The sequence below is a fragment of the Paralichthys olivaceus genome, chromosome 12 (genome assembly GCF_024713975.1).
Source record: "Paralichthys olivaceus isolate ysfri-2021 chromosome 12, ASM2471397v2, whole genome shotgun sequence".
NCBI classification, from domain to species: domain Eukaryota; kingdom Metazoa; phylum Chordata; class Actinopteri; order Pleuronectiformes; family Paralichthyidae; genus Paralichthys; species Paralichthys olivaceus.
The window spans coordinates 19,916,086-19,940,739 of NC_091104.1; the positions used below are offsets into that span (position 1 = coordinate 19,916,086).

The 24,654-nt window shown below is 42.1% G+C and overlaps 1 protein-coding gene across 2 annotated transcripts in view; it reads left to right on the forward strand.

Annotated features, from left to right (window-relative positions):
- LOC109628130 (peroxidasin) overlaps positions 1–24,654 on the forward strand; it is a 54,427-nt gene that overhangs the window by 24,559 nt on the left and 5,214 nt on the right. For both annotated transcript variants that reach the window (XM_020085073.2, XM_020085074.2), the window contains 13 exons: positions 2,176–2,293; positions 2,832–3,001; positions 3,908–4,180; positions 4,889–5,164; positions 8,458–8,570; positions 8,875–9,031; positions 10,973–11,081; positions 14,248–14,405; positions 17,224–18,230; positions 18,340–18,836; positions 18,989–19,123; positions 19,901–20,109; positions 24,420–24,531. In XM_020085073.2, the coding sequence (XP_019940632.1) occupies positions 2,176–2,293; positions 2,832–3,001; positions 3,908–4,180; positions 4,889–5,164; positions 8,458–8,570; positions 8,875–9,031; positions 10,973–11,081; positions 14,248–14,405; positions 17,224–18,230; positions 18,340–18,836; positions 18,989–19,123; positions 19,901–20,109; positions 24,420–24,531 (3,334 nt within the window). The remainder of the gene's footprint in view (positions 1–2,175; positions 2,294–2,831; positions 3,002–3,907; positions 4,181–4,888; positions 5,165–8,457; positions 8,571–8,874; positions 9,032–10,972; positions 11,082–14,247; positions 14,406–17,223; positions 18,231–18,339; positions 18,837–18,988; positions 19,124–19,900; positions 20,110–24,419; positions 24,532–24,654) is intronic.

A 24,654-nucleotide genomic window follows, 5' to 3' on the forward strand; every position in this document is an offset into this window, starting at 1 on the left:
ACTACAAGGGTGGACCAACCTATAGAAACTTCATTTAGTCTTGAACTGAGAGGAACATGAAGCCATACACACATGGCTCCATTATGACATGTGTTTTCCATGTGTCTACTCTTACACACATGCATCACACAAGAACAAATTGTCAGTCTATATACAAGACCTCTGACCTTCCTGCCATGATAGCAGGTAAGCTAAGTCACCCCGTCTCATGCATACACACACACAGGTGTATACTCTGTTTGTGTCTGCAGGCAGCAGCTGGTTCAGTGTTCATGCACCAGCAGCTGTGTGTCTGGTCAGGATTAAGTGTCAGGACCCCCTGAATTTGGCCTCCGGTCTCTGCAGTATCAAACCACCAGCAGCTGCTTTGTTCATCAATGAGACGGGGATGCTTTGTGTGTGTGTTTGTGTGTCACCACTGTAGAAAGTGGCGCTGAAACTTTCTTTGAATGGCTTCAAATGTAAAAAATGTTACTATCTTTTATCATGAACGATAAAACTGAATATTACTACTTATTACAGAATTCCATTATTTATATTATAATTAGAACAATATGAAGAGTACACGAGGATTTAGTTGTCATGCTATCATTTTGAAAGTGTCAAATCCTTTGTAGACAAGTGGCTGTGAAAAGTTAGGAAAATTCTCTGCAGTCAGATTTGGCAGAAACTTTTCTTCTGCTGGGAAAACTTGTCACCACTGAAATCCAGTGTGGCCAACGTTAATCAAAGTTGATCCTAACTACTGTGAATGTGAGGAGGGAAATATTTCTAGAAATTAGTGACTGCTCAACAAAGTAATATTGACCCACTTCTACAACGGCTCTGGTTCCTGAAGTAGATTTCCCTTTCCTTTACTCCATTGATGTTTCAGAAGATCTACATAAAGTGTTTTAAGTTTGGAACCAGGCCTGGAACTACGCTGTTGAGCTCTGTTTTTATGTTTAAAGGATCCTGTAGATTTTAGGCAAAAACAAGCTTAAGCACACGTCTTACACTTGGTATTTTCATGCTCTTTAATAATGTAAGTAGAGAAGGAAGTGCACATTTCCACGTGCATTTGTGCGATTAAGTTTCAGTGGGTTTCTCTAACAGGCGGTTAGTTCCTATACCAGTAAATCCAACTGTGTAAATTCTGTGTTTCAATCAGCTCTCTCTGAACGTCGCAGTCTGAGCCAGTTGGCAGCTGACTGTAACCTAACCACAGTTAAATCTCAGCAGCTAATTTGATGGCCCCAACGTGCCCATTCTTGCTCAATGCAACCCCCCCCCTCAACTCCATCTGCCTACATAGCGAGGCAGCAGGGGAAGAATGTCTGCGTAACAACATGGTGGAAGCCACACCTCCCTCTCTCCTTACTCTCCCTCTTCGCCCCTTGTCAGTGGGGCGAAACAATGCACAGAGGGTTGAACAGCTGTCAAAACAGCCACCCTCCTTGAGATGAAGTGCCACCTCCCTGCACAAGTGGTATCTGATGAGCCAAGCTCACCTCCTCATTGGGCCTCAATGGAGGCTGGATTACCGCAAACAGGATTTCCATCCCACTGCATCGAGCCCAAGTTTTAATGTGGAGTCATTTGGTGGAAAAAAGGGGGGTCGATATTCTTCGTCTGAATTTCAGAAGCTTATGGGTTTAGGTTGGGTTTACCTGCTGGTGTATATTGTTCTTTATGTTCGCAGAGTAGACAGAAACATTTGAAATGCGTCTGCCATATGTGTGTGTGGAGCAGGAGCCACAGAGAGTGTGGGAGCTTGTCTTTCTTTAAAGAATGTTGTGGTTTTGTTCAGTCCTTCCTTACGTAAGAATGTGTGCATAATGGTAAAGGGTGGCCAGCATCGTAGCCATAACCACACTGCAAGATGAGTGTTTGAGTTAGTTTGAGTGGCTTTCTCAAGAATGGTTTGTGTTTGCAGTAACACACTCCCCTGCACACACACTGCGGTGGGATATGAGGCAGATGATATCAGCTATGTTCAGAAGTGGTGCTTCAGGAAATATAAAGTTTAACTGTCTCTGACTATCTGCCCCAACAATGTGATTGGCTCAGCCTCATCACATCCATAGAAATATCCTGTCCAGGTTCCCCAGAGGCTTGATTCAGGCACATGCATATGAATGTACATGCATTTACATCTGTGTTTAATTATCTTTCCCATCTGACATCCTTCTCCAGAGGTCCCCAGGATCACCTCAGAGCCCCAGGATGTCGACGTCACATCAGGGAACACTGTCTACTTCACCTGCAGGGCTGAAGGCAACCCCAAACCACAGATCATCTGGCTCAGGAACAAGTAGGACACCTCATGTTCTGATTGATGTTATGTCACCAAAGGATTTGACTGTTTGTAAGCAAGTTACCTCTGCCTAGGAGGTATGTTCGTCTGCAGGACTATGCATAAACTACTGGATAGTTTACCATGAAAGTTAGTGGAAGGATGTGGTATGTGTCAGGGAGCAATCCATACAATTTTGGTGCTGATCCAGATCAGGGAGCAGATCCAGGATTTTCAAGTCTTTAACATAAAGCATTTTTTCGTGTATGAAAAAGACATATCCAACATGTTTAGGGGACTGATAATTATGTGTGTAATTTAGTGCAAATCCAAATCAAAATAAGGATCCAGTTAATTTAAATGTGGTTTCATAGGGGTGCCTATGAAACCCCATTTAAATTATTGGGCCTTGGCAGAGGTATGAACCATAATAATATCTAGTTACAGTTTTAAGGTTGATGTTAAATTACCATTCACATTTTAAAAGGTTGTGGGATTATGCCAGCACTTGCACAGACATCACTGAGAGATGTGTATCTCTGTGCACCCCTCACAGCAATGCTCTAAACATGCGTGATGACAGTCGCCTGAACCTGCTGGAAGACGGGACGCTGATGATCCAGGACACCAGGGAGACGGACCAGGGCGTCTACCAATGCATGGCCAAAAACGTGGCGGGGGAGGTCAAGACTTCACAGGTCACACTGCGATATTTTGGAGCCCCCTGTAAGTGGCTACTGTCAACCTCTGCTTGTATCAGACAAAATCTTGAACTATATGTTATGTTTCATGGGGACATCAGAGTTACAGCAGTGTCCAGGCAAATAATCTAATAAGTGACATTTGGGTCTCAGTGTGAGACGATGTAGGGAGACTGGAGCAAGGTGTCTGCCCTCGGAGTAGCTCTGAGGTTAACTTCAGAGTTCAGCAGGTCAAATAACTGGGATGTCCCACTGAGCTGTGAGCAAAGCCTGCTGGCACTCCTGTGAATTTTATGAACACACACATTCTCTCTCTCTCTCACTCACACACACGCACATAGGCACACAAAAGTACATTCTGTGCGCTGTCTTTGTTACTCCTTCCCTCTTTCTTCTGCCTGGCATATAAAGACACTTAAGCAGCACTTACACATCAATCAGTCCCAATGGTCGTCGCTGTGGGAGATTAGCAGGGCCGTCTCCAGATGACCTCAAGGGGTCATCTCTCGGGTGACGTATGGCCCTAGTGACAAGCCCTTGTTAAGGAACAGTCTCTGAGAGCAGATGTTGTGCATTTCCTGTCTCCCTGTGATTGTAAACGTCAGGGCCCTCACTGTGTAAATATTTCCTTGAAGTCGACTGTAATCATTGGCCAAATATGGACAGGACGTGACCACATTTGTGACACATAAAGGAAGTTGTTGGCGTTTATTGACAGAAATATACAAATTTGACCTTTGCGCATCATCCGAACCTTAAGAAATGCGAACCTTCTTTTGTGCATTTTCCGTGTTTACTGAGGGACGTCTCTGGTTACCTCACACCCTGAAATGACTCAGACCACATGAAAAATGGTTTCACCTGTGACCTAATTTATGTAACCTCATTCGCCTTGTTCTCCTCCATCTACTCTTTCGACCTGCTCCCCCAGCACGGCCGAGTTTTGTGATCCAGCCGCAGAACACAGAGGTGCTGGTGGGAGAAAGCATTACCTTGGAGTGCAGCGCCACTGGCCAGCCACAGCCCCGGGTCTCCTGGACAAAGGGCGACCGCACACCCCTGCCCAACGACGCTCGCATCAACATCACACCCTCTGGAGGCCTCTTCATTCAGAACGTGGACCAAGCAGATGGTGGACAATACACCTGCTTTGCCTCCAATAATGTTGATACCATACATGCAACAGCTTATATCATTGTACAAGGTAGGAATCAACAACATTTATAATAATTAAAACATAATGTATTTTTATAGGGGGATATACATTTCTTACATTTAGTGCATTGTCTTTCCAGTCGTTGTAAAATTGTGTGTGGAGTTTGCATGTTTTCCCCATGTCTGTGTGGGTTTGCTCCGTGTTCTCTGGCTTCCTCTCACAGTCCAGAGACCTGCAGGCTGAGCTTAGGTTAATTGGAGACTCTAAACTCTCCATGGATGCGAGTGTGAAGCCTAGTTTATGTTGACTTTTCCAGTCTATTCTTGCGAGGGCTAGAAATTATGTAATTTCTGTTGGTGCACGGCGTCCTTTCAGCTGGTTTGTGCATCACACACAGTTAACACAACACAAATATGGATCCGCTGGAAGCAAGACACTGCAAACAGGTCAGTCTCTATAGACATCTCTATGCTCCCTCATTATTGTATTAATGAAGGGACATAGAGATTCTCAGAAGGCTCCTGGAGGGCGATTATTGAGACTGTTGTTAAATACGTGGCATTCTACAAGAAAACTATAGAAAAACCAAAAACACAAGCCTGACGTGGTGCTCCTGGAAGAAAAACAGCAGGTACTGTGATTGAGATTTTACAGGATGTCATCATGTTATACAAAGTTTACTCAGTCATAACAACACTCAAGATTTAGTTTCACTAAAAATATAACAGAATTTTCTGTTTTCCTTTCTGTCTGTAGCGATCCCCCAGTTCACACTCACACCACAGGACCAGTCAGCGCTGGAGGGTCACACAGTGGACTTTCCTTGCGAGGCGAGTGGTTACCCGCAACCAGTGATCGCCTGGACAAGGGGGGGCAGTCCTCTGCCGCTGGATCGCCGCCACGTGGTCCTGTCCTCTGGGACTCTCCGCATCACTCGGGTGGCAGCCCACGATGAGGGCCAGTATGAGTGCCAGGCAGTCAGCCCTGTGGGGACTGTACGCACAGCGGTTCAGCTCAGCATCCAGCAGAGAGGTGAGGGTGTTCATGATATTGTTTGTTACTGGATATTTTTTGTAATAAATTTAAAACTTAAGTCAATTTACACAAGATCACCTTGACAGAATCTAGGCTCCTAATGTGAATGTGGAATTGTTGGTTCTATAAGAGAGGTAATGTAAAAGTAGGGCTGGAACTGGAGGCGGTTAGTGTGGTCTGTAAGGCTTCCTTCAAGCGCTGTGTGTTTGTGGAGGAGGGGAGTGTTAGATGGTAAAATGTTAAGGGGGGGAGTGGTGCAGTCCCCTTCATTCACAGCTAATTTGTCTCCACACGTGCGAGTTAGCTGTTAAATTGTTACAATGCATGTATACATTGGAAGACAGTATAACTGTGAGTGTGTGTGGAGGGGGGGTGTTGAGTGTGGTAATTAGTGTGAGCAAGTTTGGCATCTTTATGTGTATGTAATGCATCACACATTTTCTGAAGGCATATCAAAGTTCACACTGCTTTCTTATGTGAGTGTGTGCATTTCTTGGTCGGTCCTCACAACTTAACAGGGATGTTTGAGGGTTAACACTTTTAGGTTTTAGAGTAAGTTTGGTATTTAGTTGCAGAGGTGGCAATAGTGCACACATTCTGTCATCAAGTAGAAGTACAGATACTTGTACTCAAGTAAAGTATTAAAGTACAGGCTTTGAATTGTGACTCATGTCACATTGAGGACTATTCATCTATAATGTACTAAAAACAGGTTAAAGCAAGAAAAGATTTGTGAGCTTGAAAATTGTTCAGGGGGAAATGTATACAATGTATTTAAAGTATTTTTCATTTGAATAAGGGATTTTAAAAAAGAATTGATTCCCTCAAATGCATTAAAACACAAGTAAGGAGCCAGTTTTGAAAATGTAAAAAGTAAAAACAGATATCAAAATGTATCAAGTAAAAGTTATAAGTTAAAAAAAGTATTATAAAAAAAGTACAGATACCTGAATACTGAAAGAAAGTAATTCTACTTTGCTGGACAGCACAGTCTCACACAGGTACTCCTTTGTGTGTGTCTGTGTGTGTGTTTCAAATATTACTCATGTTGTGGGGACCCAATCACAGTCACATTATGAGGACTTGTCTTCCTTATGGGGAAATAAAGTCCAAATAATGTGAATACTAACAGGGTACTTGTTCTTAGTTACTTCACACTTCTTGCTCAGGACTACATTATGTCAATGAGTGTCCTCACAACTGTAGACAAACCGCGTCTATGTCTGCGTGTGTGTGTGTGTAACTAAAATTACAGGCTTGGCTTCGTACAGGAAAGCATGGCACTCTGTAATCCTGAGATGACACCATGTTTTCCATGTAGTAATGGCTGTTAACATGACTCAAAGTACACGTTGCATAATGGCTCTACATGGTTTAAGTCCTGTACAAATCTATGGCCATGCTTGCTCTGTATGATGGTGTGTAAGAGCACTGTGCGGAGTGAAAGAGAAAGCAGAGATTCATTGATGAAGTTTCAGTTGTGTGTATGTTTAAGTATGATGCCATTCAACACATGTCGGTGTGACCAACATTAATAACTGTTATATTGCTACTGTGTTGGCTTTCCTGTGAGACACAGTGGTACTGGCAGCACGTTGTCAGTAGCTTTGATGCTGGGTTCTGTACACAGACAGAGTTCAACTTTGATTTAAAGGCAGTTAATTAGTGTGAGTCTACTATGAAACTGCCTCCCACTGCACTTTGTGCTCTAAAACTTGTGGGATTTTCCCATGGCCAGGTGGCTCACTGCTGTCTGCTGCATGGGAACCAGGCAGGAATGTGAACACGGTGTGTGACGGGCAAACATCCACCCGCTCCAACCAAACACCTCAGCGGAAGAGTGAAGCTTAGACAGTACAGTATCACACAGGGACTCCCTCTGGTGTGTGCGTGCTTGTTTTTGTTGGCTCTTTAGGACCTTTTCCAGCATAAACACTGACCCTGTCAGAACCAGTGGACCTCATGGGGACATAGGCCTGGTCCTGGTTAAGGTTATGGGGATGATGTGAATTGTGGTTAGGGTTAGGTTAGTAGGCAATAAAACACAGCACTGTAAACCGCCGCTTTCAAACGCACTGAATACAAATTGTCTGATGAGAGCCTCCAGACTGTCTGCAGACTTTCTCCGGCCAGTCCCTCAGTATAAAGTCTGTAGAAATTCTGGTGGAGCCAGAGAAGCTGTAGCAGCACAGCCGGAGATTCTCTCAAAGGGTGCATGAGAAAAAATAAGAATATCTCCGAATGAAAAAATGGTGTCATTCAAGTCGGAGACACCGACGAAGATGTTGGTGATATGGGCTTGATGTGCTGTAAACAAAATCATGTGATCTGTGCAGCAGAATTAATACGTTACATCCTGCCTCTACTTGCTGCACCACCTTTCACTTAAAGCCTCTGGAGAGTTTTTTGTTGCTGAAAATGCGTCTGAGCAGAGAACATCCTGCTGCATTGTGCATGTGTGAAAGGCAAACTGGGGAGAAAGTCCAGACCTAATTCTCACGACTTCTTTCTGAGGTCATATCTGAAAACAGAACCTTTTAAGGGTTAGGTAATAATAAGTCATGGTTAGAGATGATTGATTGATTAGGCTGTATGACTGGAAGTAAATGCATTGTGCTAACAAGGATAGCTGTGCAAAGTGCAGACTTTAACCCGAATCAACACTGTGGGGACAAAGATTGAGGTCCCCACAAATTTAGATTTAACATTTCTAGGGTCCAGGCTAGAAGGTTAAGGTTTGAGGTTATGCATTTTGTTATGATGTTTAAGGTTAGAGTATGGGGCAAGGGGTTATGTTGATGAGTGTCCCTCAGAGGATGAAACCATAGACTCAATGTCTGTGTGCATGTGTGTGAGTTCGTGAGTCAAGGTGAGTGATGGCAGACTGACTCGATTTCCCAAATGAATACCAGCTGTTTTCACTGCCTATAGCATCTGTTAGGATGAGACGCTTGCCTGCACAACATATTGAAATTAAAATGTTTGAGTCATTAAAATGAAAATCATATGGATAGGAATTAGCTTCACGAAGACTTTTTCTTTCAAACGAAGCAGAGCATTGTCTTAGAGCTGGTGAATGTTTTGCAGCCATGTGACAGAGGAAAGAAAAATATCCTTTGCAGTGTTTTATACAAACACTGTGAGCGTGTGTATGCATTTTTAAAAAAACGCTAAGATTAGAACATTGTGTCTGCTATGATTAATTGCAAGATTTATTTTACATTGTACACTGGTGCATAATCATTAACACATGCGCATGTGTGTGTGTGTGTATGTTTTAACTCATTCAGTAACGCCTGTTTTCACAAATGCTCCAAGGGACCTGACGGTTGAGTCTGGCCAGGACGTCCAGATTCCCTGCAGCGCTCAGGGCCAGCCGCAACCCGTCCTCACGTGGAACAAGGTTAGACGCTCGAGCTCCCGTTGGCTGAGTCAGGTCTCACCTCTGAGGTCATGAGGTCACGGGGGTTAGACAAGTGCTGAAGTGCTGAAGTGGTTGGACTGGGGCCAGGAAATATCTCAAATCTCATTTTTATAATTTAAAGCAAGCAATGAGAAAGACGTGATTTAGTGATAAATATATTTTAGCTTCGAGGTTTTCTGACGCTCAATCCCTTTCTCGTAATTTAATCCCCACCTTCTCACACCCGTCCCCGGGGCCATAACCTTTACCCTTTTTTCTCTCCCCCAAAACCTTTCTTTCCCAGGATGGTGTGCAGGTGACAGAAAGTGGCAAGTTCCACATCAGCTCTGAGGGTTACCTGGAGGTGAAGGATGTGGGCACTGCCGACGGTGGACGCTACGAGTGTGTCGCTCGCAATCCCATCGGCTACCAGGTTGCTAGCATGGTGCTAACTGTGACAGGTAAGAAAGAGCTGAGGTCAGCAGCTTTTGTCCTTACCATCATTGGTACTTGTGCTGAAGAGAATAACAATAAACTAATATGTGAGAGTATAAGCATGTCATGTAATTTATAATAATTATTCATTTGTCACACGTTATGATCCATATACTGTATCTCTACCACATAGTAACAGTTGTAGGTCTAAGACATGAGTTTAATTCAGAATAATAGCAATTATCATATTATACGTAAACAACATTGACTTCCTGCCACACCCAATAAGTGTACACAGATGGGCAATAAGATGTGATAAAATAAATAAAGTGAGGAGGAACTTTTAACAGCCTGACAGCTTCCACAGATGATGGTTATTTTGTTTTTTTATTTATTCATTGCTGTCAGGATGTAAAGAGGATTTCAAAAGATATAACAAAATAAATCTTAAATAGATCCTTTAAATCATTATAAGATCAAACATATTGGGTAAGTGTAAAACATTGAACATGAAAATTGACGGAGCCTCTTCATCCAGAAACGTTAGCCCTAGTGTTATTAGATGATCTGCCGGGGTGGTTGTTGAGCTGTGATATTAAAACTGCTGCCTGCATTGATTCATTCAGTCATCCTCATAAACAAAACACTCCTTTGTTATGGTGACAATTACTTTGGAGCCAATTCTGAGTAAATGTTCAGGAAACGTATATTTTTGTATACAATTAGTTTGACCCAGCAGTCTCTTTGAGGTAACAGTTAGTTCAACCTACAAAATAACCCTGGAAGGGTAATGATGTAGCACCTCCCTCATGATCAAAGTGACACTGGTGGGAAAAAGAATGTAAAAAACATTCAAGTGACATTCCCTCTTTTCCTGCAGCATCGATGTGCTGAATCAGCGTCAAATCCTTTTTCATTTGATTTCTCTGATCAAACATTTACCCATAACCAAGAAGAGAAAGTGAAATAGAACATGAAGCAGAATCGTCGGGCGATGATTTTCTAGCTGTGAGACAAAGACAAGTGATGATTACAATACAAAAAGAGCTGAAACTCAATATCACGACAGAGGTCGGTGATATATTTTGTATATTCAGTGTGAATTGTTGTCACATTAGTGCACAGTCCACAGAGGAGTGAGACCCGTCCAAGTCAGTGAGCCTTTGTGTCACACTCTGCTGCACTGCTATCAGATTCCTATCAGCTTTTCCCTGTGTGTGTTGGTGTTTCCCGCTGAGATCTCTCAGCTCAGACCACAGCACTCTGCTGGTGAACCATAAACTGCATCAGTGTGCTCAGTGGTTGTTGGACTCTCTTTAGTCCTTGCATCACAATTCCTCTGTTTTCAGTGGCACACTCAGATGAAGGAGTGTGCCAGAAATGTGTTCACTCCAGCTACAGGAGGGAAGCCGAAGTCTTTTACACTGCGGTTAAGTTCTATATACTAACCATTATTTTTTTACCCCTTATATAACAGCATAAGTATGCCATAAATAATTTTTTGGAAGAATTAAATGTTTTTTTTTATTTGAACTGAAATAAATAGACAGCTTTTATGCCTAAAGTTTTTATTGTGAAAATGACACTATCTGCGGTTATTTCGTCCCCATAAGCCTTGTTTTTACCATGTTATTATTTTTGACACCGGGACGCAATTTTCAAAGGAAAATGACAACTGGATTTATGGCACAAAGGAAGAAACTGCATCACCCATTGTGTATAAAAACAAAGAAGGGATTCACCAGTGTCTCTAGCTGCTGCAGCGTCTTTACAACTTTGGCCAAACAATAATACCATTTGGAACTGCTTGGGAGTTTTCCGTTGCCTCTTTAAAAAAATGTAATATAACCACAACTGGAGAAAGTGGATGTCAGTTGATGTTAGTTATTGCTAATTTACGAGCAACCTGTGAATGATATTTTTGTGCTGTTCTTTTTTTTTTTTAACTTCACTCTGTCTGACAACAGTTCCTGCAGTGAGCAGAGAGGGAGACACCTTCGTGAGCACATCCATCGAGCAGGCCATCCGTAATGTGGACAGCGCTATTGAGTCCACAAGAAGACGTCTGTTTGATGGGTAAGATATATAAGAGAGAGTCACGTAACAGACACACTTTAATTTGCATTTTGCATTCCCTACCTCCTTGCCCTGACTTCAACCAGCATGTCCTCACTTTCCAAAAAAGACACGTCAAACTGGTCCTTCCACAAAAAGTAATATAACATAACATTTAAACATTAAAATTGAATTGCTGTTTGATTCGATGGTGAATTGATTGTAACATTATTATTAAAATTACTTATAATAACACATAAATAACATAATAACACAGCTTCACATTCTCCTTTATTAGCGGATAGGATAGGGGGTATTTTGTAGAAAATCTTAAAGCATGTAAAGTCCGTAATGTGGAGCTTTAATCACTTATATGTGACAGTTTTCATGCTGTCATGTCATATTTTGGGGTGCCACTTCACTCATTGGAGTTTTCTCCAGATACTTTAGTATCCTCCCCACAGTTTTGGGTTAGATTGATAGGAGACTCTAAATTGAAATAAACCAAAATGAATAGCAATATCTCAGAATGAAAGGTGTACTACACAAAGAGGACGCAGACGAAAGATGTCAACTTTAAAAGGCAACTAGATACAAGAGCTTTTGGTGATAATGGGTGATGCTGGTGTTGATGTGCTTTAACAAAAACACATGATCTCCGTCTCAGAATGAATACGTCATTTCCTGCCCCCTGCAGGCTCTACCCAGGCATCACCCCTCACCTGACTTTCCTGGAGTTTTTCTTTTTGTTGTGAACGCTTTAGACGCCATGTCAAAGGCAAACTTTGGAAAACCTACAGGCCCAATCTTTGGAACATTCTCCGGAGTTCGTGTCTGAAAATGTCTCATGTCAGCCTTGCGGTACATCTAATGTCAGCTGGGATGGGCTCCAGCCCTCAAGACCCTCAAGGGACATGCAGCATAGATAATGGATGGATGTCTTTTAATGGCTGGAGGGCAGAGTTACCTAAAGAAGGAAAAATGTTCTTTCTCACTATGTTGTGTGTAATGTAGGGAAAAGGTCATGTACACCAGATGAAAGCAGAAATCTGCAACAACAATTTGTCCTTACCAATTTTTTTACTTCCAGTTCTACGTACATGCTCTCAGGGCCAAAGTTAAAACACAAATAGCTGGTCTCACATCATCTTGGCGAATTAGTTGCATGTCTGAGTAAGAGCCATCAGGTCAAGAGTGAATCCATTCAAAGTTTCAGAGACTGTGTCTGACACCCTGCTGTTTCATTGCACAATATTTTATAGTTTTACTCAGATCAGAACACTTGAATTTCAGCGCTGCCACAGGGCGTGGTACTCACAGCCATTTTTTCTGACAGCTGCAGTCGATGTCTGGGGCTGGTTATCATCAGCTCCTCATTCTATCCTTATCAATGTACTTATTTTCAAATGGTGTGCCAACGTATTAATCCTCGAGGTGATAAAGGGAAGTCTTAGTAGATTAGAGATGTCAGTGGTTTCAATGCAACTCACAAGCGTTTCCATCCTGTCGATTGATGTGGTTAGCTGTTGTGTTTTTCTTGGCATGCACATACAGTGAGTGCACAAACACACATAGACACACAGAGAAACACAACCCTAACACAAACACACACGCATACACAATTGAAAGCTAAATTAAGATGAGGGGATTTCTGTCTCTGTCACAGACACACAGTCACCACTCCTTCTTGGCTGACAGCACCAGTGTCTCTCAACATCACATGGAATTAATGTAAAACCAGACTGATAGAACAAGAGCAATACAGAGGAAGAGCGAGTAGCACTTGTTATTATGATGTTGACTGTAACTGTCGCACAGTTAGACCTTCTTCAATGCGTCTTGAAACAGTTCACCCAGTTCACACCTGCATCGGGTTGTTTTAGAATTGGAGTTTTATCATAAAATACATAGTTAATATTAGACAGGCACCCGCTATATTTAAAATATATATATATATATATAAGTTTTGCACTTCTCATAGTAACATAAGACATCTCTAACTTGGTGTAATACTCCATTGCTACACTTTACAGCTGACTGCAGCAAGTTCTTACCATCCACGCAGGCAGTCAGACCTCATAGTTTCCGGTGAAGTTGTGCATGTGCCTGCAAGTGGCATGTAATGCAGCTTTTTCCTGCGAGAATCTTTTTTTCCTCTTTCGACTGTGTACCTGTCACTTGGAATCAGTTGCATGTGAGAGCTACGTTTCTGCCTGTGCACCCCTGGTACCGCCAGAGTGAACGAATTCTATGGAGAATGGTGCAGAGAAAAAAAAAAAAATCCTGGATCTGCACCAAAATGTAATGGGTTTTTTCCTGACCCATTCCACATCCTTCCACATAGTTTTGTGGTAATGCGTTTGGTTGTTTTTACGTAATCCTGCTAACTAACAGACAAACAACCCAAATGTAAACAAAACCTCCTGGATGGAGAGAGTCATTATTATTTCATATATACTCTATATTCTATATGTATCCTCTGTGTTATTATAAAACATATACATGTGGAGTGTGTTGTTGCGGCATCAGAAAACCAAGATGTCAAATAAAAGGCTCATGTTCTGATTGTAACCTGGCTTACATGTTCATTATGACATCATCTAAATGTACTCATAAAATGAGAGTTTTGGGTAGAACACCTGTGCATCTCGCGTCATGGTCACGGCCCTATAAGTCTGACTCTGGCTGAGCTTTAAAGGCTGCAGTTGAATGCATGTTTAGAAAAATGACTTGAGGTGGTGCTGCAGCAGTCCAGTGGTCTTCAAGAGGGAATGAGATCAGTAACAACACAGAGTCCTGTCCATAAACCCAGCTGCAGGCCTGTGATGGAGGAGTGGAATGACTAAGATGTTTGTGCATGTTTCGGGCTTCTCCTCATTTGAACTCTCTGACCTGCTATTGCTGTGGTGAAGAAATCTTTTTGGAAGTGTGAGAGAAAACGCTGCCTTCTTTTCCTGCCCTCAAGAGAAACAGAAACAAAAAAATCTACCCAGAAAATGTGGTTTGACTTTGAACATGCAACTGTTTTCTTTTTATTTGTCTTTCTTTACTCTAACACATTTTTCTTCTGTTTCCAACTGTGTTTTTTTCCCTCTACTAAACATATTAATTGTCCCTTCTCCTTCATCACTTTCTCTTTCTCTCCCACTTCACTAAAACCCTGTCTTCCTATCCCTCATCCCTCCAGTCAGCCTCGTACCCCAGGAGAGCTGCTAGCTCTTTTCCGGTATCCCCGTGACCCGTACACAGTGGAGCAGGCGCGTGCAGGAGAGATCTTCGAGCAAACTCTTCTGCTCATCCAGAACCACGTCAACCAGGGTCTCATGGTCGACACAAACGGCACCGGTGAGGCTGCTAACCAACTGTGCTGCTTGTTGTATCTACAATGTGTTTGAAAAACATATGATAAAAGCTGTTACCAGCTAAAAAGTTATAGTGCATCTTCACTTTTACAATAGTTAAATTGCAAATTTACAAGAAATCTTACTTTTACGAGAATTGGGTCTTAATTTTATGATATATAATTTTTTTAACTGGGACAATATCAGACAATCAGTCTGTTGCCTCTGGTAAAATGAAGAATATGGAACATTTTGTCAAGTAATACTGAAAGTATGAATTGAATTATTATAATAAAGCTACGTCAGCTCCACGTTATCATAAGTATAATGACTTTGAGGCCCAACAGTCACCTTAAATTCAATCAGGCTCCACCAGATTGCACTCACTCATAGATATCACCCTCAATACGCCTGATTTCTTTTAAATCAAGAGCCATGAATAATCCCTGAGAAATTAACAAATTGTTGAAAAATGCAGTAAAGAATAAAGAAAGTTAAAGAAAGAGAAAATTCCAAAATGTAATGGGTGTTTCCCTAAACCCATACAATATCCTCCCAGTGATAATCCACTCCAGAACTAATGCTGCTAACTAATAGACAGACAATTAAAATGAAAACACAACACATTGGCAGAGGTAAGAAATATAACAGCAGTGGCTCAGCTAAGGGTTCTGCAGCAGGTCTTTACTTGTGGCTCAATCACTGCAGGTCACTTTCACACTTTTGGAAAGAAAGCTTTAACCATCATTACCACAGACCATTTAGAACGGGCACTGCATTTGTAATAATCAATTATGTAAATTAAGTCCTTGCGGAATCACAATATAAACAGATGTATCAAATCTGTACCTTAATATATTCTCACAGCCAAGATTTAAAAAGGCTGGGAAAGCTACAGTCAATGGCCAATACAAGTAAACCACTTTGACAACATGGGCAGCCACACTCTCACATATAATCCTAGAATAACTGTAGATGCAGATACACAAGATACATGTTTGTGGGTTGTTTCAGTAATAAAAAATATTGGTTTTGACAATTTTTGCAAGATATACATAACATCTTTCGAAAGTCTCATTGTGTATTCAGTTCGAAGCGCCCAGCCAGTTTCCTGAGCAGAGTCTCAGCCAGTGATTCAGTTCCCAGCTACTCTATGAATTACCATGTTATTGCGAGCAACATTTGGCTGTGTGCAATCACTCCATCTGTGTGCCATTTTCTCTTAAGCAGGACCTGAGGCGGGGAGACGTAATCATAGAGCAGTTGACGAGGAGCCCATAAACAGTTTTATTAGCCTTGTGTCACACCAGACAACACTAACCTGCAATCACGACCGAGCACATGACAAATTTTAACGTGGCTTGGGTCGGTGTGCACATTTTCTCAATTATGCATGAATGAGATTGGCAGACCATGGGTTAATTTGGATGTTTACATGCATAAGCATCTGCCTTTGTTTGCAGTCACATAATCATGGAAAAATGTCGAGCGGTCCAAGAAAGAAAGCTGGAGCGTCTTATATATTTCCACACACACAATGGTGCATGAACACACTCGTTGTAATGGAAGGATTGATTTAACAGCACCAAGGTTAAACAGGCTAGATATATCCAGAGTCTGTAGCTATGCTGCTTTGGAAAGTTTTGGCTGAATCAAAGAATATTATCTATATTATAAATCTATAGAGGAAAGAATTTGAAGTTTGTCTATTGTGACATTATGGTTTAAAAGTAGGGTTGGAAGAAGAGAGAGCTCTGTGGAGTAGGAACAAAGAGAGACACTGTTTTCTTTACTTGTGTCAACAACCAAATGTGTTGCACTGGCCTCAAACCAAGTTAACAAAGAGATTTCAGCCCATCAGCAGAAACAAATGTGCTGTTTATTGTATCTCTCCTTCAGCCACATTGTGCCCAGTTCTCCTCTAACACACACACACACACACACACACACAAAACCACACAACAAGCCAATAATGTGCGAAGTAGACTGTGCGTGGAGAGGGAGTCTTACCTAGCCCTCATAGCGGTTGGCCGTACGCACTTACCATGCGTTCTCATGCGTAACCACAGCACCAGACTGCTAACACATCATAGACACACAAACACGCTGATGTGCTGCACACTGGTGCTTTCACATGTCGGTGCGAGTCGGGGCAGGTTATTGAAATACTGCCACCTGAACTCTCAGGTCAGGAGGTTGTTTACAGTTTGAGTGAATGAGTCACTAAGTTTACGCGGACACCAACATTCAAATATTAACCCAATTTGTCTGAATTAGACGCTGTCATGTAAATATAATTTTCTGACGAACTTAAGGTCATACTCGGAATAAGCAATGGAGACATGTATTATTCCAACCTTGTATGAATTCATCTTAATCCCATTGTTACCTCAAATTGGAGTTTTCACAGCATTTTACAACATTGACATGCAGTTAAAAACTACAGGAAGATGTATGCCCTGGGTGTAAACAACATGGGAAAATACATAGAAAACACCCAAAACTAAGTGTGCTGTAGCATCGTACATTAAATAATTTCACCTTCGGGTTTTAATACTAGTGGAAAAATACGTAATGACTTGTGTTATAATCCGACTAAACTCTAAGTTTTGTAAACAGGAACTGGAATGGGATATTCTATAAGCAACTAATATAAACATCATCGAAAAATGATAAATTATTTCTTTCTGCTAATTTTCTAATCTAATTTATCACCAGAAGAAATATCAGCTTTCCGAATATTACTTAAGATACTTCCATCTAATTTGGTTCCAGCTATTTTGTACAAAATTGTTGTATCCTCTTATGTTGTCATTCAACAGCCTTTCGCTACAACGACCTGGTCTCTCCCCACTTCCTGGATGTGATCGCCAATCTGTCTGGCTGCACAGCCCACCGCCGCTTCAACAACTGCTCTGACATTTGTTTCCACCAGAAGTATCGCAGCCATGACGGCACCTGCAATAACCTGCAACACCCCATGTGGGGCGCCTCGCTTACTGCCTTTGAGCGTCTCCTGAAGTCCGTCTATGATAACGGCTTTAACCTGCCGAGGGGCGCTAATGAGCAGCCTCACAATGGATACAGGTTGCCGCTGCCGAGGCTCGTGTCCACCATAATGATCGGAACAGAGACCATCACTCCTGACGACCGCTACACTCACATGCTGATGCAGTGGGGTCAGTTCCTTGACCACGATTTGGACTCAACGGTGGCTGCCCTCAGCCAGTCGAGGTTCTCCGATGGTCAGCTCTGCGCTCAGGTCTGCACCAATGACCCACCGTGCTTCCCAATCCAGTTCCCTCCCAATGACGCACGGCAGCTGCGTAGTGGCGCCCGCTGCATGTTCTTTGTGCGATCCAGTCCCGTGTGTGGCAGCGGGATGACATCCTTACTTATGAACAGTGTTTATCCGAGAGAGCAAATCAACCAGTTAACTTCTTACATTGACGCTTCAAACGTTTACGGCAGCTCACGGCACGAATCGGAGGAGGTCCGAGATTTGGCCAGTCAAAGGGGTCTGCTCCGCCAAGGTATCATTCAGAGAACAGGGAAGCCACTTCTACCATTTGCCACTGGACCACCAACTGAGTGTATGAGGGATGAGAACGAGAGTCCGATTCCATGTTTCTTAGCAGGAGACCACCGTGCAAATGAGCAGCTTGGATTAACTGCCATGCACACTGTGTGGTTTAGAGAACATAACCGCATCGCCACAGAGCTACTGAGGCTGAATCCTCATTGGGACGGGGACACCATCTACCACGAGGCAAGGAAGATCGTTGGAGCCCAGATGCAGCACATCACTTACAGTCACTGGTTGCCAAAGGTAACTGCGAACAGCTGATGTCCAATGTTTCTTTGTTATTCTGCTCTTTGTCTCTGATCATTTCTGAAGGTGATAATAAGAACAACTTAAACCTTTTTCAATCTCCTAGATCCTGGGTGAGGTGGGCGTAAAGATGATGGGATCATACGCTGGTTACGACCCAAACATTAACGCCGGCATCCTCAGTGCATTCGCCACCGCTGCTTTCCGCTTCGGCCACACCCTAATCAACCCCATCCTCTATAGATTGGATGAGGACTTCCAGCCAATCCCCCAAGGGCACATCTCTCTGCACCGCGCCTTCTTCTCCCCGTTCCGCATCGTCAACGAGGGTGGCATTGACCCGCTGATTCGCGGGCTGTTTGGCGTTGCCGGTAAAATGCGGGTTTCCACTCAGCTGCTAAATACAGAGCTGACAGAGAGGTTGTTCTCAATGGCCCATGCCGTGGCTCTGGACCTGGCTGCCATGAATATACAGAGAGGAAGGGATCACGGCATACCTCCGTACAACGATTACAGGACCTTCTGTAACCTGACCTCAGCTCATACGTTTGATGAATTGAGGAACGAGATTAAGAATCCAAATGTCAGAGAGAAACTACAGAGGTAATTATACACTCAAGATTATAATTATTACTTAATTTTACATGACTTGATTTGATACCAGTTTGCAACAAGTGGAACAAGGTAACTGGACTACAGTCAACATAGTGTATTTCCATATTGCCGTCTCCCTGACTGTTTTTTCTCTGCGGCAGGCTGTACGGCACTCCTCTGAACGTCGACTTGTTTCCTGCCCTGATGGCTGAAGACCTTGTCCCCGGCAGTCGACTGGGGCCCACCCTCATGTGCCTACTGGCAGCTCAGTTTAAACGCCTGCGAGACGGTGACAGGTAGAGTAAGATCACAACACATCTCATCTCACCGTTCACAAACACGTTTCCTGATGACATGAAAGAATGTCTCCACTTACAGAAATTTTCAAGCATACTTTTTCAATGCGGTTTCTTTTTTCGACATTTTCCTGTGATTAAAAACTAAATTAAAGCTTTTCAGCAATATTTTTTGGGATCATTCAGGATTATAAATAATCTGTTACCGAACATTTTATTGAGCATTCAACTGATCCAATAGAAAGAGCTTGTGGTATTGAACCTCCCCCTTTTTATTTTTCCATTGTGTTTACCAAAGATAAGAGTCGTCAAGTAGTTGGTAACTGCCGTATGTCGAGATAACAAAGTCCAGTGCTGCTCCAACAGGATGTTATTATGTGATATACATGTCTAAATAATGCGTCTAAGATCAGAATACTGTAAATGCCTAAATTTGATTATCTCTTATGTTGAGTATGAACTTTTTTGTGTTAAGGTTATCATTGCTATTTACATGGCAGTATCTTATGTACACTATTGTCTAAATATGATTATTTTTATGTTGAGTATGAACTTTTTCTTGTTAAGGCTATTCTTATGGCAATATCTTATCTTATGTAGACTATTGTCTTAATTTGGTTAATATAGGAATAATGGTGTCAATGTAAACATGTTAGTTTTTTCTCAAGGAATCGAACCTTACTACCTTACGAGTTTGTCCATCATATCAAAATAAGAGAGAGGAAATTTATCTCATGTCTCATCTGAGTCACTTCCCTTTCCCCACATCTCCTTCAGATTCTGGTACGAAAACCCAGGCGTGTTCACTCCTGCCCAGTTGACTCAGTTGAAACAGACCTCGCTGACACGGGTGCTGTGTGACAATGGCGACAACATCACACGCATCCAGCGCGACGTCTTCAGGGTGGCAGAGCTGCCCCATGGCTATGGCAGCTGCGACGACATCCCTCAAATTGACCTGCGCATGTGGCAGGACTGCTGCGAAGGTAAGAGAAATTTCTGTTATCATGTAAATGGTCAATGGTTTGTATTTATATTGTATTTACATTGAGCTTATAGTCTTGACCACTCAATGCTCTTTGCAGTAACGTTTTGCCATTTATCCATTCACACACACATTCATGCATGTGGGTTATCTACCATGCATCACTCAGACACTGCTGGAACAGCCATCAGGGGCAATTAAAGGATACTTACATGCGTAATGGAGGAATCGGGGAACAAACCTCTGGTTTGTGCATGACCCACTCTATCTTCTTCTCCTATTGTTCTTAAAGTGGCTTCAGAAAATATTAAGACCCTTGCATTTCTGCACAGTATAGTTTTTTTGTAGATTTCATGTTAAATTGATAAAAATGCACATTTTGCAGATCAACATACAGTCAATAATCCATGAGGATGAAGTGAGAACATGCAAAATTAACAAAAATGTTTGTTCAAACCTGTTCATATATAAAGTGTATATATACGGTCCCATTATTAGTACCAGCTCGCAATATGAAGCAGTCTGATGCGTCAGTTTATAACCATTGTGATAATTTATTGACTCAAACTTTACTAAGACAGGATTTGAGTCAAAACATAATAAAGCTTAGTGGAATACTTTGATGGTAGTATAAATGTCTGCAGGATATTTGTCATCCCTATCCAATGTTCGTGTGACAGTTAAATGCAGAATCTGTACCTTCAGTGGCATCTTTCATCACATGGGCTGATCTTGTAGAGCATGGGCTGATCTTGTATGTCTTTTCTTCGTGATGAAAGACGCATAGTCACATAGTTCCCCAGCAGCTCAGGAAGTTACCCAGATGTCTCAGTCAGTGGCTTACACTGGTCCAGTATCAGGGCTGTTTTGTTAAATTAAAGCCATACAATATTCTCAGTCTCTTGTCTCCCCTTGATAACATCTTCCTCAAGGCAGTGGAGATTCACAATAATCAGGGGTTATGTGCAACTATTTAAAACAGGCCTCTGTCAGAGGAACATGGTTATTCTTTGACCTCAGTTTACTTGACAGCACTCCTGTCTGTGTGGCTCATGTCCACAGGATGTCACTCAGTGTTAATGTTGCTCATAATGAAAAGGAGGTCTGACTGTAGAGAACAAGCTCTTGGATCATCATTGTTCTAGCTTCACGAAAGGCAAAACTTCTATCCTTCAGATGTTGACTTTTATAAACTAGTGATTAACTGAACAGGTAATATGTTTTCATGCATTGCATGTCAGTATTTCAGAGGTCTGTTATTCAACACAATCTTCAGACCCATTTTCACAACTTTTTAAAATAAAAGCTCTAATTCAGGTCTATTGAAAGAATTGCAGCAACAAAGCCAATGTTGTAGTTTAATTTTAAAGAGACAAACTGTAAAAAAGTGATTCTGTAAATGTTGTCATGACCGAGATTTACACCTGCTGCACACGTGAATGTCTTTGTCGGTCCGATATGTTGATATAAAGAGAATTATATTGTTATTGCTGGTGAGCCGATAGTTGCAAACCACTGCTGTTGGCTATCTGAGGACATAGAAGATCACATGTCAAACAGACTGACATCATGTTGTCCCACCTCCACTGACTACAGAGTGCTGGTCGGATGTGTACTCAAAGTTTCAAAGTTTGAAGGCAAAAGCCATGTCATGTCCTGCCATTGTGACTCAGCTGAATCACTACTGTGGTGAAGGAGTAGACCTCCTCTCCAGACAGCTCCTGCTAATTGCAGTGGTAAGACATGGTATTTGGAGTTAGATCCTGGATGTTAACACATTCCAACCATTGGAGCAGCTGACAAAGCGAAAAAGAAGCTGAATGAAGAGGCAGCCCCTGCTGTTATAATAAACCAGCACAAGGGTTCATAGTGATTGTTTGCCTTGTATCACTTTCTTGGAGATACGATCAGCTGTGAAATGAGCAAATGGCTTAGATTACATGGAATAATCTCAGGTATTAGATCTAATCTTTGGAACTGTGGGACATTCAGTGATTGTTTTGATAGAACATTGAGTAATCATAACGGTGAACTTTGTTGAATGAGCTTGAAGTTAGTACATTTTCATCATTGCGCCACTGTCTTTGAATCTTCAGTGACACTACTGCCCACTGTGAAATATACAGCCACTGCCAAACAAGTGGTTTGAAAAAAAAAAACGTGCATAGCTGTGCCTTAAAGATCCTACCCACCAATTTACTGTATATGAGATTAAGTCACCAATATTACAAGTATCTATGCCATGTACATGACCTGCAAGCACACGTCTATACACACCATAAAAGTATTGAAGTAAAGTTGTTTTGGCGTTTGCATTGACCAATTCATCTGCTGCACTGATGAGGGTGAACGAAGGAGATCGCGTTTTAAAGATGATGAATTCTGTAGAAGTAAAGATTCCTTCACATGCATGACAAAGCTGTAACAACAAATAAGTGTTACTAATATCCATGTGAGAATATTTTCTACTTATCAGAGCCACATTACATTCTCCCTGACGACATGATATAATGCTGTTGTCTCAAACATGATATATTGATTAATTCTATAATGATTGACTTGCGTGTCAACTCAGAACAGCATTGAGACAAGTATTGTGCTGCATTGCAAATAAATGAATTATTTTTTGATCTAGAAACTTGAGGAAAGTGAAAATGTATTGTCCTCAGAGAAAAAATGTAAAAGCATTAAAAAACATTTTAATATGTAACATATGCCCCTTAATTATTCTGCTTTCATCCCAGATTCTGAGCCCGGCGTTTGACCTTCCTTGACAAAATGTTTGAGGGAAGAGCAAAACTAATAAACAGAGAATATGCTGCCAGAAAGCGGAGGGAGGGAGGAGGAGTTGATGCACTTGTCCGTCTGTCAGTGTAGCTGTAGCCAGATCACAGTTGTGTTTGGCTCAATTAACACAGGACACTGCTGAGAACTTAAAAAGTGCTTTTTTCTTTGTGAGGAGCTTTTTGAGTATAGACCTCAAGCATGGACTTTACAGTGTGAACTGAAAGTGAAGACCTTTTGATCCGACCTCACCCTTTAGTGTTAAGACTTTTGGAGTTTCAGGGGTAAACAGCGTTGCAGCCAAATCCAATACAAATGAAGTAAATGGTTTGATTCTTCAAGCAGAAAAAACATCCTGCTCCTGTGGCGTCATCCAGGTATCCGTAAGCCCTGACATTTAAATTAGACCTGAAGCGTCGCCATTTACTCCGGGTTTTTAGCCTAAACGTCCCTGCTCTAGAGCAGTGTTCGTGTATGAACTATCCCGTTAAGACTTGCTTTTAGGGTGAGGGTCTCTATTAAGATCTAGATGAGGCCCCCTGCCTCGTCTGCCTACTGGGCAGTTGAAAAAGGGGGAGCTAAAGGGACTGCACTGGCCAACGCATGTCCATCAATAGCTCTCCATCCCCATCTCATATAAAAGGATGATCAGTTGCTCAAGACCTTATGACCTTGCAGTTATTTTAGTGGGTATAGTCCCAAAGAAAGTTTTAAACTCCTCATGTTTTATTTTGTTTATTTCAAACCAAGGTGGTCAGGATTAGGCCTCATGGTAGAGTGGTTGGGGCCAGGTTCAGGTTAGTCTTTTAGTTGTGATGGTAAATATTAAGAGTTAGGGGCTATAGGGAAAACATTATGCATATGAGTGTCCTTAAATAGATAGAAGTACAAGTGTGTGTGTGTGAGTGTGAGTGAGATCATGCTGGGCTCATGCGTATCTGTCAGCATGAGCCCTTGTTGTTCTTAGATAGTGTTTGTCTTTTACAGACCATGGTCTAGTAAATCAAAGGGGCTCTGAGGCTGAGCAGCTGTCTCTGAACTTTTCCAGATAAAGATGCAGCCTTGCTAACTGCAGGGCTGGTCCACTCATCTGTGCCTCCTCAGGTTTATTATGAACTGTCTCTTGATGCTCAGCATGCCTCAGATGTGTAGCGGGACGTGAGCAGGGTACTGTGTTTGTGTATGTGTCTTTTACTCTCTTTGATCTGGGTACAGTGTCTACAGCGTGACACTGAGGCATGGTAATACACAAGCCTCAGAGTCTTGGATCAGCGCTTTGAATCTGAAGGGAAGGGACATCAGCAGACAGGGTTTCCTGTTTCTAACCATTACTTACCTCAGCTGCAGAAGGAAGCAGACCTTTATTTATAGCAGCCTTATATAAGAGACAGGTCTTCATTTCTAATTCCAAAGTATAATTGGTCATATTTTAGTAGGAAGTGTACTTTCTCTGTTAAAGTCACTGTATGATTCTGTTCTGTTCATTTTTCTTTCCTCTGTTGTGTTGTGTTATGTTTGACCCACCAGACTGCAGAACCAAGGGTCAGTTCAACGCCCTGTCTTACCACTTCAGGGGACGCAGATCAGCCGAGCACAGCTACAAAGAGGATAATCCTGCCAACAGCATCCTGGAGAACAGGTAATGCAGCGTAGCAAACATCAAATGTCAGGGTTTGATTCATCGTACCACCACATTCAGGTGATGATTTACTGTAAAGAGAAAATGGCATATTTAATGCTCACTTGTTCTGTAAGTGGAAGG